The 17,866-nt window shown below is 32.0% G+C and overlaps 3 protein-coding genes across 3 annotated transcripts; 2 read left to right on the forward strand and 1 right to left on the reverse strand.

The window, feature by feature from the left end:
• The first annotated feature begins 1,121 nt into the window (after positions 1–1,121).
• On the forward strand, positions 1,122–3,955 carry LOC140960925 (U-box domain-containing protein 4-like). The gene is made up of 3 exons (XM_073419247.1): positions 1,122–2,080; positions 2,295–2,547; positions 3,851–3,955. Exons 1-3 carry the CDS (start codon positions 1,332–1,334, stop codon positions 3,917–3,919), a joined length of 1,071 nt encoding a protein of 356 aa, XP_073275348.1. The 5' UTR covers positions 1,122–1,331; the 3' UTR covers positions 3,920–3,955.
• An 8,153-nt stretch (positions 3,956–12,108) lies between these two features.
• On the forward strand, positions 12,109–13,435 carry LOC140962105 (probable strigolactone esterase DAD2). The gene is made up of 2 exons (XM_073420969.1): positions 12,109–12,588; positions 12,848–13,435. Exons 1-2 carry the CDS (start codon positions 12,218–12,220, stop codon positions 13,275–13,277), a joined length of 801 nt encoding a protein of 266 aa, XP_073277070.1. The 5' UTR covers positions 12,109–12,217; the 3' UTR covers positions 13,278–13,435.
• A 970-nt stretch (positions 13,436–14,405) lies between these two features.
• LOC140961063 (uncharacterized) lies at positions 14,406–15,944 on the reverse strand. Its single transcript, XM_073419381.1, has 5 exons — positions 15,411–15,944; positions 15,045–15,299; positions 14,876–14,941; positions 14,728–14,793; positions 14,406–14,568 (listed from the first exon to the last, which is right to left on the reverse strand). The coding sequence occupies exons 1-5, from the start codon at positions 15,942–15,944 to the stop codon at positions 14,470–14,472; spliced, it is 1,020 nt and encodes a 339-aa protein (XP_073275482.1). The 3' UTR covers positions 14,406–14,469.
• Between the last annotated feature and the right edge of the window lie 1,922 nt (positions 15,945–17,866).

A 17,866-nucleotide genomic window follows, 5' to 3' on the forward strand; every position in this document is an offset into this window, starting at 1 on the left:
TTTCATCATAATTGAAATGCAACAACAAATTGATTATACAAATCATTTCCGAACCCGAACATAGACCAGATTCTGAATATCGTTTTTAAAAAACCAATTCGATTCAAATAGAATTTTTAATATGGTTGGAAATGAGACCCATTTAAAGACGAGTTAATTTTATTTAGATTCTTTATATTTTATATATTTGACATTTATCTTTAGAGTATATCTCTTGTAAGACGGTCTCACAAAACTTTATCTGTGAGACGGATCAATCTTACCGATATTCACAATAAAAAGTAACACTCTTAGCATAAAAAGTAATACTTATTCATGGATGACCCAAATAAAATATCCGTCTCACAAAATACGACCCGTGAAACCGTTTCACACACGTTTTTGACTTATCTCTATTATCAAACTTAATTTTTTATTATTATATATAGAAAGGTAGTAAATATCAAATATATAGAGTACAAGACAATATTTCTTATACAAAATAGGAAATGGAAAATGGAGCCAACTAATAATTAAATGAAATTAATGCGATGTTTAATTAACATTCAATGTGCACATTTTTTCCACACTCTTCATGTTAATCCCAGTATTATATTTTTCTTTAAAAAATAAATGTAGATGTGCTAAAGTGGAAGAATACACCATAATAATTTAAAGAAAACTATTATTCGTAAAAATTATAAATAAAATTTAGACAATGTTGATTTTTTTAATAAAAAAAATGTTTTTTGTTTTGTTTTTTGTTTTTTGTTTTTGTTTTTAAAAAGAGCAGCTGCCCACACGAAATCACTTACATACGCTTTCTTCTTACTAAAAAATAGTTGACTGAAAGGCATAAACTATTTGTTGACTAATTTTAAAATAAAAATTCAGTTTGTTTTGACAAAAACTTGTATGAAAAAAATTTACGGATCATATTTTGTGAGACGAATATCTTATTTAAGTTATCCATAAAAAATATTATTTTTTACATTAAGAGTATTTTTATTGTGAATATCAGTAGAATTGATCAATTTCATAGATAAATATTCGTGAATAATTGAAAACTGATTCAATTACTGATATTGATGTAAACAAATAAAGTTCATGTTTGATTTCAATATCGAGACTGTATTAAAAGCAGCTCGCACGTGCTGATTGTGCACGGTTATCCACGTGTCGTGTTCTCGATGATCGCTCCCTTTTTTGTTTTATTCTCCGCTTCTTCCTCACTTCAACTCAATCGAACCTTCTGCAGTCCAATCGAAACGCCGTCCTTTGTTGAAGGTATAGCGATTTTTCCTATATGACAACGGAGTTGATTTGATTTGAACTGAATAATTCTTGTGGTGATGGATTCTGATTCCGTTGGATCGAGCTTTCCCTACAAGGGGCAGGAATTCAACGATCATAGCCTTGTAAATGGTGATTGCTCTGCCTTCAGTGAATGTAGCAGTGATAGATCCGGGGAGTTTACGGCCGCCTCCGCCTACAGTCGCCATCTCTTTGTCGCCTGCGCCACAGATAACTCCGATGAGCTCATCTCCTATCTCGTTTCCGCTCTTGATTCGACCAACATCGATGAACAGAAGCAAGCAGCTATGGAAATCCGTCTCCTAGCCAAGAACAAAGCTGATAACAGGATTAGAATTGCCGAAACTGGGGCGATTAAGCCGCTGATTTCGTTAATTTCGTCGAACGATCCTCAGTTGCAGGAATACGGCGTCACCGCGATTCTGAATTTATCTCTATGCGACGAGAATAAGGAAGAAATCGCTTCATCCGGGGCGATTAAACCGTTAGTACGCGCGCTGAAATTCGGTACTTCAACTGCCAAAGAAAACGCCGCCTGCGCACTCCTCAGACTATCGCAAATCGAGAAGAACAAAACCGCGATCGGGAAATCCGGTGCGATTCCGCCGCTGGTGAACTTGCTGGAGACCGGGAGTTTGAGAGGGAAGAAAGACGCGTGCACGGCGCTGTTCTCGCTGTGCTCGGTGAAGGAAAACACACTGAAGGCTGTGCAGGCGGGAATAATGAAGCCTTTGGTGGAGATGATGTCGGACTTTGCTTCGAACATGGTGGATAAATCGGCATACGTGTTAATTACAGAGAACAAAGATTCAAGGCCCAAATCAACCAATCAAAGTCCAGTCCATGATCAAGCACTTAAGTCTCGGCCCATCAAGAAAGATACGGATAGATGTGCATCTCGAAATATAACAGATTAGATCGTCTGTAACAGTAGTTACAACAGAAAAATCCATGTGTCATGTTTTCATTTGTTATACTTGTTATAAATCAAGGATCAACAGAGCTTTTCTATCTGTGTTGAGCTTGCTGGCGTCGGTGGTGGAGGCTAGGGCGGAGATGGTGGAGGAAGGTGGGATTCCAGTGCTGGTGGAGATAGTGGAAGTAGGGACACGACGGCAGAAGGAGATTGCGGTGTCCATACTGTCACAGTTGTGCGAGGATTGCGTCGCGTATCGTACCATGGTGGCCCGCGAAGGAGCCATTCCTCCCTTGATCGCTTTGTCGCAGACTGGGACCAGTCGGGCCAAACATAAGGTAAAAAAACGAAAACTTTTCTCTCCTATTTCCTAGTAACATTTGATTATTCGGAGCCAACTATGTTTGTTAATACCAACATCTAAGACGAATTTCGAATTCCATGGCCAACTATGTTTGTTAATTCAACAAAATATATCTTGAAGTCAGCTCAAAATCTCATGTTCACAATTTGTTGGTCATTTATATGTTTACTTGCAAATATTATCCATGTTCTTTTGTAAATTTGCTAAAATGTTTACAAAAGTTAACGAACAAATAAATTCTCCTGAAAAAAAATGGGCGAGCTACTTACTACTTCGTGAAAATTTCAAATTGAATGAGATAAAAGTATTATTAAAAATCGAAAATTAAAATGTCTGAAATGAGATTACATTTCATTGCCAAATTTTTTAATCGGATCAGAATCCCGTATTTATTTATTGATTTTTAGACCCACCGGAGTTGGCATGTTGAATCAAATCAAAACAATTCCCAAAACGAAGATCACAACTATTTTCCGGTTTTGATCGTAAAGCCAATGTCGAAACCAAGAGCTTACAGTTTGGTATCGATTCCTGAAGATAGGAAAATAAAGCCAAATTTAGAACTGGAACCGTGCAAAGTTTGTAACTTGATCATAAATCTATCTCAAGGATTTTACTATATAATTTGCTAGTTTCATAGTTCAATGATCTCACATATTGACCAAGTGTGCAGCCCAACCCCACGGGTAGTAAAAAGGCTAAAGCACACCTCTTAGATGGGTGTTGACATATAATGCTTATACTAATTACTATTAGATCACAATTATTGTCACAAGCTATAAAAATTAGTGAATCTAAGGCAATAATGTCTACCTGTCTGCCAGCACAGTTCTTGTAAATCAATAGTTAAAATTATCTCCGGACAATAGGTTCCCTTTGTAGGGTTGTTCACCATTGACATAATAATTGTATCAAGCTAATGCAGCTGAACGATATCAAGTAATACAACCAATACGGCCATCTAAATGTTTGTTAGATTAGCACTAGTGGTCAATAAACTAAGTGTAACCGGATCAGATTAATTGTTCTGATATTCCTTGAAAAAGAGAACAACACAGACAGAATATATGACCCTTATTATTCTAATATGGGTTGGTCTCTACTTTGTCCCAATGATTCAAGTTTAATAAATAGTTTATCGGTGTGTTGTGTTTGAGGGGTCAACATTTAGACATAATATTCGAAGGTAGATTAAAATTAATTTCAGAAAATTTTATTGGAAAGATACTCATGCTTTTTGGCATTTAGCTTACTAATGGGATTGTGGTTTTGGACAGGCGGAGGCACTGATAGAGGTTCTAAGGCAACCGAGATCCGCAAACTCCGCTGCCGAATACAATATCTGAAATACAATGTTGTGGTAAATTTGTTCATTTTCTTTCGATTTTTATCTTGTTAATTAATTATAGTGCCGTTCATACAAATTCTCGTTTATATCATACTAACGTGCACATATATAATTTTGTATATGAACGTTTTTTGTTGGGCAACGCCCATGAGATGTTCGGGCGAACATCTCGTGAGGATTTAATTTTGAAGTGAAATAGCAGAATATAGTCCAGCTATGAAGTGATCATGTAATAATCATCAAATTTTCCCCGAATACTTCCTGATTTGCTATTTCTCTACCACATTTCTACCCATCAACTCCTAATTTGAAGTAGTGAGATGCTCGATGCTAACTCGAACGTCCCCGTAAGCCGGCTTGAACGATTTGTAACGGTTCTTGGCTTGGTCTAGGTAATAGGTAAATCCATGTACACCTGAAGGTGGTCTCTTGATTCCTATAACTCCGACATACTATCTTGTTTGTTGATGGATCGGGCAACGTTGGTCCTATCAGACAATCCACAACAACTAGAAATATTATGAAACTTCATTCATTCCGGCAACTACAATCCATCGGTAAAGACAAAATTTTGTAAATGAAAAATTCATAATTACTTTTTTTAAACATTTGTAAACATTACCAAAATATTGGTTCAAATCGATAATCCCTACAACAGGAAAAAAAAAAAAGGATTAATAAAGATACTCAAATCGATACAGAATAAAATCAATGATAATTTTTCTACTTTCCACTCACAAAATTTCAAGTCCAAATAATAAAATATATGAATTTATATATTCGGTGCCTCTCTTTTAAGTCTTACAAATGTGTTGGTCCAAATTTTAAAATATAAAACAATATTGTAACAAGTGAAGAAAACAGAGAAACACTCACCATAGTACAAATTAAAGTGTCTAAAGGTGCTCAAATGCAAGAAAAACTGTGTTCCTCATCACCTTAATCACCGATTGGCTCGTAGAATGAGATAATATTGAAATATAAAAATTATTTATTTTTTAAATTTAATTATTATAGAATTTGAGTAAAATGTGAGATGGTATAATAATTTTGAATCTTTTTATTCACACCACATTGATCTTAAATATATAAGTGGTGTTAGAATTTTTTTCTCAAAAAAATTCATGTTTCAACACATTTATAAACATGATAAACAATATGCGGAAGGGGATCGAGTGTTACCTTCGACCATTGAATAATTTGAAAATTTTCTGTTATCATCCGATTGAAGCCTTCTAAGCACTCAACATTCTCTGTAGATAGTGTATTTTTATTTTTATGAAGTGTATGTTTAGGGACTTCAATTTCCGTTATTTATACGTGTTTCTCATACCATCGATGAGCTTATCGAGAGCCCGAGAGTCAAAAGAAGAGGCACGCTCTAAAGTTGAAGCGACGTACGTATATTTTGTCAAAAGTTGCGGACAATGACCGTCGTCATTTTCTAAACGTTTATCTTTCTTCTGATATGAATTGATATGTGCCACTTTTTCTTACGAGGAGGAGATTCGATATTCTTATCAGAACTATTGTAGAGCTAAACTTTAATGTGTAGAGAGTCTATATGCTAAATTATTAATGGCTATTAATGGTAGCTCGACTTCTGTATTTCATGTCACTATTTCTCTTTGATTTCTTAAAATAATGAGGTTGAAAACTTGAAATGGGGATTCCATGGAATTATGTTTAGAGGAAATATTCCCGGTGAAGCCCACTAATTTTTTTTTTAGGACTCGTAGTCGCTATCTTTATATGTGTATTGGATAAACTTTGGGTTAACGCAGTAATCTGCAAACCATATTATCTAGGTAAATCACATTGAGAACCTTGTGTGACTTGTTCATGAGAAAAAAGTATACGTATGAGGAATCAAAATTCTGATTGTTGATTAAACACTCACATTTTTCAACAACTCAACACATATCAGAAAGCAAAAAGCCCACTCTTAATTTTACTTGGAAACGATACATGTACATCTTACATCTACTTTTTTGTATGTAATTGAGCTAAAATATATTGGAGAAACGAAGACCAATAGTGAAAATGCCAAGTGGGATACAACACTATCAATTCCCAATGGAATTCATAAGTTTCAAAGGTCAAAATTTAATCCGTTCATGATTTGATTGAAGCGAGTCACATCCTCACAAAATAATGTACCAATAATGAAGTGCGATGAGGCGCATGCTTGAAAAGGCTAAAAAAAAGGTATAATTTATATGGTTCTTCTTTTATATGAATTATATAATATAATTATCCTAATATTCAAGATGGGATTTTTGGAATGGAATTATAGATAGAAACAATGTTAGCACACANAGTTGTGTTCGACTTAATGAATTTTGGATTGTGAATTTCAAAATAAATCCATGGATTCCAATTTTCTTGACTTATACGAACAGGCATATTCAAATGAATTTCAAATTCACTTGATATCAAATTATGTAATTCAATAGTAACAAGGTGGTCATTTGATCTAGAACTTTGATACTGAAAAAATAAGAAAAAATTGTGAATAATGTTTTTGTAATTCATATATATTTTGAAACATACGTTTCATCATCGTAGAAATTTATAGCGACGAAAAGTGAATATAACTCTCATGTAAGAAGCGAACAAACAATTATTTTCAAAAAAATAAAAATAGATGATTAAATACACGCATTAAACATATTAAATTATTGAATAAAATATAGATTCATGAATTTATAAGGTTTGTATGTATTAAATTTGGAGTGGATGCGATACACTTGTAAATGTAACTTTTGATAACACCACGACTTTGTTGGCAGACATGATACTTTTCTATTCGACTTACTTCGTACCTACCATTAATAAAAATGACTTTGGATTTTTTAATGATTGAGGAAACTTTTTGTTCATCTATCCTTTTCTAAAAGTATTATCATATAATTTTTTATATTATATTCTCGATTCACACATACATTCTGAAACATGATTATAGTTTTTATTTTATTAGCATCAAAAAATAATAATTTGTTATATTATAATCTATTATTTTGACGATACGACTCAAATCTGTTAAAAGTTTACAACAGTTCAAACACCATTTTTCCGTTGCTCCATCCATTAAAACAATCATTGAATCCCAACACTCTGGCACTGCATTTTCATTGTTCTACTCGGTAGGACGATTATTGTGTGTAACTTTACAATGAGCTCTTATTGTAATTAGTTTGTAAACATTATAACTTAACGAAAATGGTTAATCCAAATTGTTATTGAAGTATATCGTAATCTTTTATTAACTAATTCAAATACTTCTCACAATCCGATATGGAAAATGAATAGATGCAAGATTTCAGAGCAAAAGCAAAAGGAGGAATGTGGAAAGGTTAAGGATAAGATAAGCCCGATGAGTCATAAAGGCTGGTAATTGTACGAAGTTCCAACAAGAACTCTCACCAAGACCACGTGCACGAAACAAAGGTCAATCGTTAAAGAGATTAATATTAATGTTAGCGACTAAAATTTTTATATATTGTAAAAGTGTGCAATAAAGTAAAATTTATATAATTACTATCAAATTAACATAAAGAAATACATTATAACACATACATTTATCTATATAAACTAGTTAAATATAACATATAATTAAGTAATACAATAAAAAATATTTTAACATACAACATTTGCATATCAAAAAATATATTAGTTAAAAATAAACTATGTATATGACATGCAAGTTCAACATTACATATGTACATCTAACATATAATTACAAAAATCTTTGAAAAAATAATGAAGGGATGAGGTTATATATAGGTAACTAACGACGGTTTTATTCGCAAACTTATGTCGGTTTTTAAAATTTCAAATTTGCAACGGTATTTAATTTAGAAAATTGAGACGAAAATTATACATAAAACATCTATATATAAATGCGATTGTTTTAAAAAAAATGTAAAATCCGTCGACAGTTTTTATAAAACTGTCGATAAAAAACTTTCACTAAAATTAACTACAGTTTTAAAATTTTCATCGCTAGTTGAGGGTTTTTTTTTTTTTTTTTAGTGAAATATATTTAGTAATAGAGATATACAAATAAGTACAAGACTGTTACTTTAATTTTATATATTTAAATAATTTTAAAATTTTGTCAATTGACCAATCACTGTTATGATGGGGTAAACACAACTTGCCCTCCCCATGACACCATTTGTCTCATCCATGTAAAATTAGTTGCCATGGGCCACAAGGCAGGTCGATATTGTGTACTGATTTCTAAAAAAAAAAAAACAAAACAAAACAAAATATATCTAATTTTCTAAAAAATAAATTTCACCATTTATATTTTAAATTTTAAGTACATCAGTTTCACAAAATTTTACATATCATGGAATATGCATATGCATGGTCACATGGTTTTGCTATCACATGTTTAATTTCACAAATAAATCGATGTGTGCTTATTATTGGTCAATTTTGGATTATGAATATTTTAATAAAGCAATAAATAGCAATAAAAAATTGAGGTCAGTATTGAACATTATTTTTTAAAAAAAGAATTTTTCCGGCTCTTAACGGAACATTAAATCATAAGTTCAATAATCAGAAAATGATATAAACTTTCTTTCTTCATGAAAGAAAGAAGAAGTGCATACACAATAAGAATGCAAATGTACTTAGAATAGTTCAGAAAAGTGTATTCGGAATGATCTCCGACCCTCTATTTAATATTGTTGATTTGCAGGGATACGTTGTTTCATCATGTGAGTGTCTTTTGTTTTACAAGTCTGATGAAAAAATCAAAAGACATTATTTTGAATGCATTGATCTATGAAAACCCATATAGTTTCTAAATAGCACTTCTGACGCCTAGGCATCACATTTTGGACACCTAGGAGCCCCCTTTTTGACCTGGGCTATGTAGCGCTGGGCGGCTTCGGTGCCTTGCCTACGGGCTGTATATATTTTCCACGCCAGTGCTTGGGCACCTATAATGGACGCCACAGCGCCAGCCTTCAATGTCTACAGAAACCAAGCAGTTCATGAGGCGTTGGGGGTGCTCTGGAGCCTTGCATACGATTTTTATTCTCCAGACCGCATCCGACACCTCCCCTGCTGCTTGAGAAATTCTCAGGCAACTTTTAGGAGCAAGTTTCATCCCCGTTTTTTCGTTCGAGTTTTCTTTGTCTTTTTTTTTTTCCCGCTAATTTCTCTTCAATAAGCCTAAAAAATTCCAACAATACTCACATATTTAATAATAGAGACCATGTTAATAACATGACACTTAGATATTGTTGATATGCTATTTGATATATTCGACACCATGTCAAAAAAAAAATAAAGGGAAAAAAACCCAAACTTATTAAACTAATCACAAACAGACCATCGAAGAAAATTAAACTTAAAACATGTCAAGATATATGACTAATTTTGCAGTTTTCCGTAACTATAAAAATAAAAAAAAAAAAAAAGAAATAAAGAATTGTCGTTGTCTTATCGGTATTCTCGTATCCAAATATGACAAACAAAATTGGTATTTCAACACTTAATCTCAATTTGCATCATGTAAATTTAGAGCAAAGGGGAAGGACATGTAGCATATGCGGCAACGAGAAAAAGAGGGACCCCAGAAGAGTACATAATATGTACATTCCATTTGAATCTGATTCTTTCAACACAATATAATGTCCCTACTTTCTTTTCTACTTATCATTACCCACTCACTATGTGTAGATTCCACAACCAAACCCAAACCCCACATTGGTTTTTAGATGATGATGAATTTGGATAGGAATCGATTGGCATTAACTTAGTTGGATTTATATAAATGGGACCATGTACGTTTATTTCTTTTCTTTTCCTTTACATGTATATGTATGTCCCATCCAATTTGACTCTCCAACCATGTTTGCCTTCGATCTTTATTTACGTTAGTTTTCACGTACTCGTATGATTTAATTGTTTTTATAGTTTTCATTAGTATGATCTTCATAAAAGTTTTCATGATGGGTAAAGTCGAATTAGAGATTTATCTCATAAAATTTTTGTGTTTAAATATTTGAGGATGATGTTGAATATATTAAATTAATTAATATTATTGGTTTGATTGATTAAATTTAGGATAAGATGATAATTAATTACATAATTGATGTGCTATAAATAATTAATACATAAAATTACCACCAAACATTTGATAAGATCTGATTATCGACCCACCAAACATAACCTGACTTTATGGTATTTGCTAAGGATTAGAGATTATTGCTTTTTAATACTTTACTAACATTATTTATCATTCACATCATTTTATCCTAACACATCTTATCATTCATTATCTCCAATTACCAAACACTAAAAAAAAATACCATCATATTAGTATATATATAAATTTATATATATATATATATATACACAAAAATTCATATGAAGTCGTCTCAAATGTCGCTTTTGTGAGACAGATATCCCTGATATAAACAATAAAAGATATTAATTTATATGTCAAAAATATTAACTTTCACTTTAAGCATAGATGACGTCATTGAGACCGTCTCACATGAAGATTACTCATATTTTAATGAGAAATCGAGAAATATTTCTTCTTCTTTTTTTTGGCATTTTTCATATATAGTAATAACATAGAGCATGTCTTCTGTGATACGGTTTCACATATATATTATATACATGAGATAGATCTATCGAGTGAAAAATAATATTTTTGGCATATAAATTTTTTATAGGCCAGATTTGTTTAGGTAAGATATATCACAAAATTGATTTTTTTTTGGTGGTAAATCTTGTAACAAACAACTTGACAATTCTTAATATTTAATTATATTAAAAGACTATTACCATAAAAAATGTATTAAAAAAGGATATAAAATAAGGGTAGATGTATTCACAAGTCAACTTAAGGGTAGATATATAAAACGAAATGTTAATGTTTTTAATATTTTCACGATATGCGTTCTACCCTAAGTTATATATAATGGTAGATGTATATATTCATAAGTCAACAAAATTAATGTCTATTAGAAGTGATTAATGAATGATATATATACCAAAAAATCGTATATCCCACTTCATGCCACTCTTTTTCGAGGGAAAATATATTTTTTATCTATTTATAAATATTCAAATTTTGGTTTTAGTGCACAAAATTTTGATTTTTTCTATCTTATTTCATCGAGTTTTTACTTGATATAAAAAAATACTTATGTGACACCATAAAATATCGAAGTGGAACATTGAATTGTTGACATGACATCAAAAATTGTTAACGTGTCATATCACATTAGCAATTAGACTAAAATAGTCGAAAACTAAAAATTAATACATGAAAACCAACTTTTAAATATTTAATGACTCAGAACTCAAACTAAAATAATTTAATGTACCAAAAAAAGTTATTTTTTTTCTGATTCAATATATAGATATAGACCATTGGAGCAACCCTCTTTAACTTTTTTCCATCTCTCTGATGTGCTTTTGAGAAACTTGACAAAAAATTACAAGGATCCGAAAATCAACTGAAACATTACCTTATATTTTGCTTTTGGATACAACACCATCCAAGAACCAATTACTAATGCTTCTAGTAGTCCAAAAATTACAAGGTCCGGGCTCAATTACCAATTGAAGTGTCCAAACCCCAATATGTATTCAATAGGATCTCCTCCACCGATAATTAATGAATATATATAATATTTTATATATATAATCAATTTTTTGAATCTCTCTTTTCGCAAAAATTTATGTGAGACGGTCTTACATGTCGTATTTTGTGAAACAGATATCTTATTTGTGTCATCCATGAAAAAATATTACTTTTTATACTAAGAATATTACTTTTTATTGTGAATATCGGTAAGATTGGTCAGTGTCATAGATAAAGGTTAGTGAGATAATCTCACAATAGACCTACTCCACTCTTTTTAGATGAAATTCATGATTGGATTTTTTCTTGTATTGACTCAAATCATAGAATGAAAAGGGCTCTCTTTCCTTATTCCCTTTCAGAAATTTATGTGGTACATAGTGGATGAAATGGATCCTAAAATCCAAAGCCATCTCTATCAAATAATATATCAAGATTGAAGCTACAACAAAAAATTTGACATAAATTATAGATTAAATTTGTCCAAAAACTTACAAATAAAATGTTTTTTTTTAATCTGGGAAAAGAAGTAAAAATGATGAATATAAGCAATATAAATAGGCACGCACCAAAACATCATAAGACCTAAAACATTGTACAATTATTACAAGAAACTCCCTCAAACATATGATCTGATTTCTTGTTATTTCATTTTCTTCGAAGAAAAAAGAAATGGGACACAGTTTGTTGGAGGCCTTGAACGTGCGAGTAGTGGGTTCCGGCGAGAAGATTTTGGTGCTGGCTCACGGATTCGGCACCGATCAATCGGCGTGGCAACGCATTCTGCCGTTCCTTGTGCGGGACCACCGCGTGGTTCTGTATGACTTGGTGTGCGCCGGCAGCGTCAACCCCGATTGCTTCGATTTCGGTCGGTACACCACTTTGGATGCCTACGTTGACGACTTAATCCATATCCTTGATTCCATCGGCGTGCAGCGCTGCACCTATGTTGGCCACTCGGTCTCCGGCATGATCGGGATTCTCGCTGCCATTCGCCGGCCTGAGCTGTTCATCAAGCTGATTCTCATCGGAGCCTCCCCTAGGTACGCACTTTGATCAACGCAAATTCCAAATCCGAAATTTGGGCCAACCTGGAATCTAGCTATTTCACTGTTGGTTTTGATTGATTTCGAATCTATTCCCAAATCCAAATAAACTGGATTAGTTTCGCCAGATATAATCACAATTTAGTCAAAACATAATCAGCAAGTACTGTTCGACCAAATTGATTGATTTTGATTCATAGTTACTAATGATGAATAGTGATTTTTATCCTATTCTTAAACGGGAATCGATTTCCAGGTTCTTGAACGATAAAGACTACAACGGAGGATTCGAGCAAGGCGAGATCGAGAAGGTATTCTCCGCCATGGAGTCGAACTATGAGGCGTGGGTCAACGGGTTCGCGCCGCTATCGGTGGGGGCGGACGTGCCGGTGGCTGTCCGCGAGTTCAGCCGCACGCTGTTCAACATGCGGCCGGACATAACACTGTTCGTCTCACGGGTAGTATTCAACAGCGACTTCCGAGGAGTACTAGGACTGATGAAGGTGCCGTGCTCCATAATCCAGACGGCGAAAGACGTATCAGTCCCGGAGACGGTGGCGTACTACATGAAGGATCACCTGGGGGGTCGGACCACCGTTCATCCGCTAAATATTGAAGGCCATCTCCCCCATCTCTCCGCCCCTAATCTGCTGGCGCAAGTGCTCCGGCAGGCGCTGCCTAGATAATTAATTAATAAACTTTGGGGGAGTGGGGGAATAAAATTATGACACGTGGCGAATAAGTAGACACTGAAGTATTATAATGGATTTCTCTTGTTCTGTTATTTTTGTTTTCTTTTTGGAGAGATAAGGAATATCACGTGATTATCACGTGATGATATTCACGTTTTGTCTTCTGCTTTTTTTTGTCAAATGGATTGGGTGGGACCCATTTCCTCTGTTTTGTTTAAAATTTTTAACTGCCTCGACAATAAGAATATGAAAAAAACTTGTGTTAGACGTTTTCACGGTCATATTTTGTGAGACAGATCTCTTATTTGGGTTATCTATGTAAAAATATTACTTTTTATGCTAAGAGTATTACTTTTTATTGTGAATATCGGTAGGGTCGATCCGTCTCATAGATAAAAATTCGTGATATCGTTTCACAATAGATTTATTTTAAGAATAGTATGAAGGAAAATATCTCGATTAAAGAGAGAAAATAAATACTAAAAATTTGATATAAAGACTAAGTGATTAATGGCTCGTAGATTACATTTTCATCTTCAGCAATTAAATTTAGGGCCAAATATTTAATTTAGATGAATTATTCTCTCGATCCAAATCCAAACTTATTAATTCAGGCTACCAAAATCCAGCCTCTAGAAAATCTACCCAGATCGATATACAATCAATCAGCCCGGAATTAATTATAAATGGTATAGCACAGAAATTTCGTCAATTATGCGAACCAAATAATTTTATTTTTCAAATATGTATTATGTGTTGTGAAAAAGTAAAAATTTACGGTAAAAAGTAAAAATCTCAAACTCTCAAAATTATCACACTACCCACTTTATAATATTTTTCTCTCAACTCGATTGTGATTTTCTTCACAAATGAGAGATCTATTTATAAAAAATTTTTACAAATAACCCAAAAATAAAATACATCATTACCTACATCATCACACACTAATTTTCAATACTCAACACCTAATTTTACCTAATTTTCAACATTCAACATTCACATTTTCAACACAAATATTTTTCACATTTTTAAATAATTTTTCAACATTATGTTGTTAATATACAAAAAAAAAAAAAAAAGAGATTAATCCTCAAAATCGAAATTCGAATCGCCTCATTCGGTTACAAGTCAGCATTTTGCTTTGAATTTAAGCAAAAGATTAGCAGTGAAAGGCCTTCGATTATGATTAAGACCATAGATTTGGAGAAATGTTGTCAAAGAGGCCGATGTTCATTCCATTGTAAGCAATTGGAGCATACATCCATAGATCATCCGAGCTTAGCAACTGCAAACATACAGTACATTGACTTAGTTTTCATTTCACAACCTTGTCATATGATCAGAGCAAATCGAAGAATTTTGTATGTGAAAATCTGAATTTTCGGAATGATCGAACATGTGCAGAATACTAAAATTTTGAGTCATTCGGTCTAAAAATTTATACCTTGATTTGAAGTTGCAAAAATTTCACGTAGTGAACGGCCCCTTCCAGCATTGTGCTGATATCGACCTAATGCAACCCCATGGAAAAATCAGACCGATGATCATATCAAATGTTGGTTGTTTACTTAATGTTTAAGATAATATTTTACCTTTGTTCCATTTGGGACAAGATTTTGCAAGATCCTCAATCTCTCATTAATTCTTTCTCTTCTTTTCTGAAAATCACAAAAAGAGATTATGAAAAATCAGTGTACTTACTTAACAAATTTAACTAGAACTTAGAATCTNTTTTTTTTTTTTTTTTTTTTGAGTCTTTACCCTAGCATAAAGGCTTTGAGGATCGGTTGCCGACCCTCGGTTAGCTCTCGCTTTCCCTTTTGAGTTTTTCAGCTCCGAGTTCGACGCTGCGTCGTGATCTTGAGAAGCATTAGAGTGATTATCCTCAGAGCTGAAACTGCTTGAACTTTGTCGTCGTCCATTTGTTAAAGCAGCAATGTTCTCTTCTTCGGCATCAATATTGCTGATTGGGACGACTTTCTTGTTCTTTTTAGAGCGAGTGTTTCTCTTGTTTTGCTGTATCGTTATCAAGAATCGCAATTAATCCATGGAATCAGGTGTATGGAACAAGAAATTATATAATTTGATCATTGTTGGAAAAGAGAAGTTTGTCTTTCTCATACTCACGTCTTTTGAAACCCGAGATTTCTTCTTAGGACTTTGGGATGAATTATCGTGAGATTTATCTTCAGGCGATTGGATTTCGTACCCCTTACACTGATCAGTCTGAATTCTTGTTGTTTCATATTTCCTCTTGAGCTGCATTTCTTCGTAAGTATCGCCGGATACCATAGCCTGGATTTTTCCTGCATTACTCAATTGGAGAATATCCTCCATCATTGCATCAGAAAAAACCGGCACCGTTAAGTTATCGTTTTCGCAATCCGTCGGATAAAATGGGACGGATTCATCATTAAGAAAATCAACACCGTTAGAATCCAAATTTCCATAGCCATGATCGAGTAAAAAGGCACCAAATTCGCTGCAGTTGCCATTTTCTTGTGGAACACAACTAAAATCAGTGTCAGATGAGAAAAATATACTATCATCCATTTGAGCCATATTTTCCGCCAGAAAGCTTGATGGGATTTGAACATGATTGGAGAAAAAGTCTTTATAAAGCAAAGACTCAGAATCAAGAAAAGCTCCAAATGACTCCATTTCTTAGCTAGCACAAGTTTTATGGAATCTGCTTTTCTTGAATAAATATTTAGTGCAGTCGGTGAAGGCTTGGAAAGACCACTAATTCAGCTACAAATTTATAATGGAAATGGGAGAAAATAAAAAATGACAGAATGGATTGACTTTATTTTTTTATTGATTTATTTCTGATAAATTATTTTCTAATTGATGCTTCAGTCCTAATTCTGTATAATTGATGTCATTAGTCTAATTTTGGTTGAAAAACAGAATAACTAATTAATGGTACTAAATTAAGCACATGCATTTATTATAATGACCCAAAAAAAAAAACCTCTTGCATTTCTTACTGGCTCAAACAACGTTGGATTTACAAAAAAAATATACATGTAATAATACATGACTAAATTGTCTTTTTCCATCTCAATTCGATAAAAATGATAAATTTATTTAAATTTTATCTCAGTAATTAATTAACATTAGAAAACATTTTAAGTTCGTTATAATAAGTCTATCCTTATAATCTCATCATAATTACCAACTTTCGTATCCTAATCTCACACGAGTTAACAATTTTTTTAAAGCGACGATAAATATGAAATAATTGCTACAAAATATCCTTTGAAAAATGACATTGATCAACTTTTTTTTTTATTTGAAACATTTCTATAAAAAAAAATCGAAAAATGACAATCAAACGTATAAGAAAAATAAAGATAAAACAAAAGTTAAAATTAGATCTGTATTAGGTTCATTGACCTAATTATTTAATTATTAGGTTCATTCAAACCTGAGGATATAACACTAACATTCCACAAAAAAATAGAATATTTTTTAATAATAATAAAAAGGTTCATCGACCTAATTAGATCTATTTGAGGTCTAATGTATAATGGTGACTTTAAATGATTTCATAATTTAATTTATTAACTCTGTTAATTAACATGATCGTGTGATTTGGTGAAATTGAGGATTAGGGATAAAAAGAAAAAATAAAGTAGTTGAGAATTGGAAGAACGTGGAATTAATTATAAGCACGATTGTTAAAAATAATTGGAATGAATAGTTTACAACATAATTTTCTAAATTGAACGCAGTGGTTTAAATAATTCAGCATAAAATCGAAAAAATAAATATTTAAAATCAATTAATATGCTATAATAAAAAGGAAATAAATATAAATCTCTGAACATTATGCAGTATATTGAAAAATATCATATGTTTTGTTGAATATAACGAGAGATATCTGAATATATTTGTTAAAATATGATATAAATTTATATAAATATTTTAGATTTTTCATTTTGAAAATTATAATTTAAAATAAATTTTTTTAATAAGTCTATATATATAAATAGTTTATCAAGAAGAAAAACCTTATTTGTTAAGATGGATGATAATTTGATAATAATGTTTGAAATAAATATCTTAATTATTTGATATTATTTTTTTCTTTAAATTTAAAATAATAAATTTTATTTCATATCATTGCCGAAAATGTTAGAAAATTGAATTGGAACAGTATCCGAGCTATATATTGTTTTGATTTTGAGTTTAATTAATCTTGAACCTTAGGTTTTTGAAACTATTGTCATACACGTTCATACGAGTATCTAATTGTATAAATACAATATTGTTTAAAAAAAAAATTTTCATAGCCCGTGAAGTACGATAATTGTTTGATCACATTAAAAAAATTATTTACTTTATTTGCTTCATTTTAATTTCATTTACAACCAAAAATAAAATATATGATTTTAAATTTTTTCATTGAAAATAGATAAATTAAAAATTATCTTATTTAGTATATAAATTTCAATGAGAAGAATGTATATATTGCTACTTCAAAATATTTGAATAAAGTAAAAAATATGTAATAATCACGAGGTGAAACTTGGAGCAATTATTTGAGATTAGACCAATGAAAGATGATTTCGTACCAT

This window comes from Primulina huaijiensis, chromosome 16 (genome assembly GCF_012295235.1).
Source record: "Primulina huaijiensis isolate GDHJ02 chromosome 16, ASM1229523v2, whole genome shotgun sequence".
NCBI lineage: Eukaryota > Viridiplantae > Streptophyta > Magnoliopsida > Lamiales > Gesneriaceae > Primulina > Primulina huaijiensis.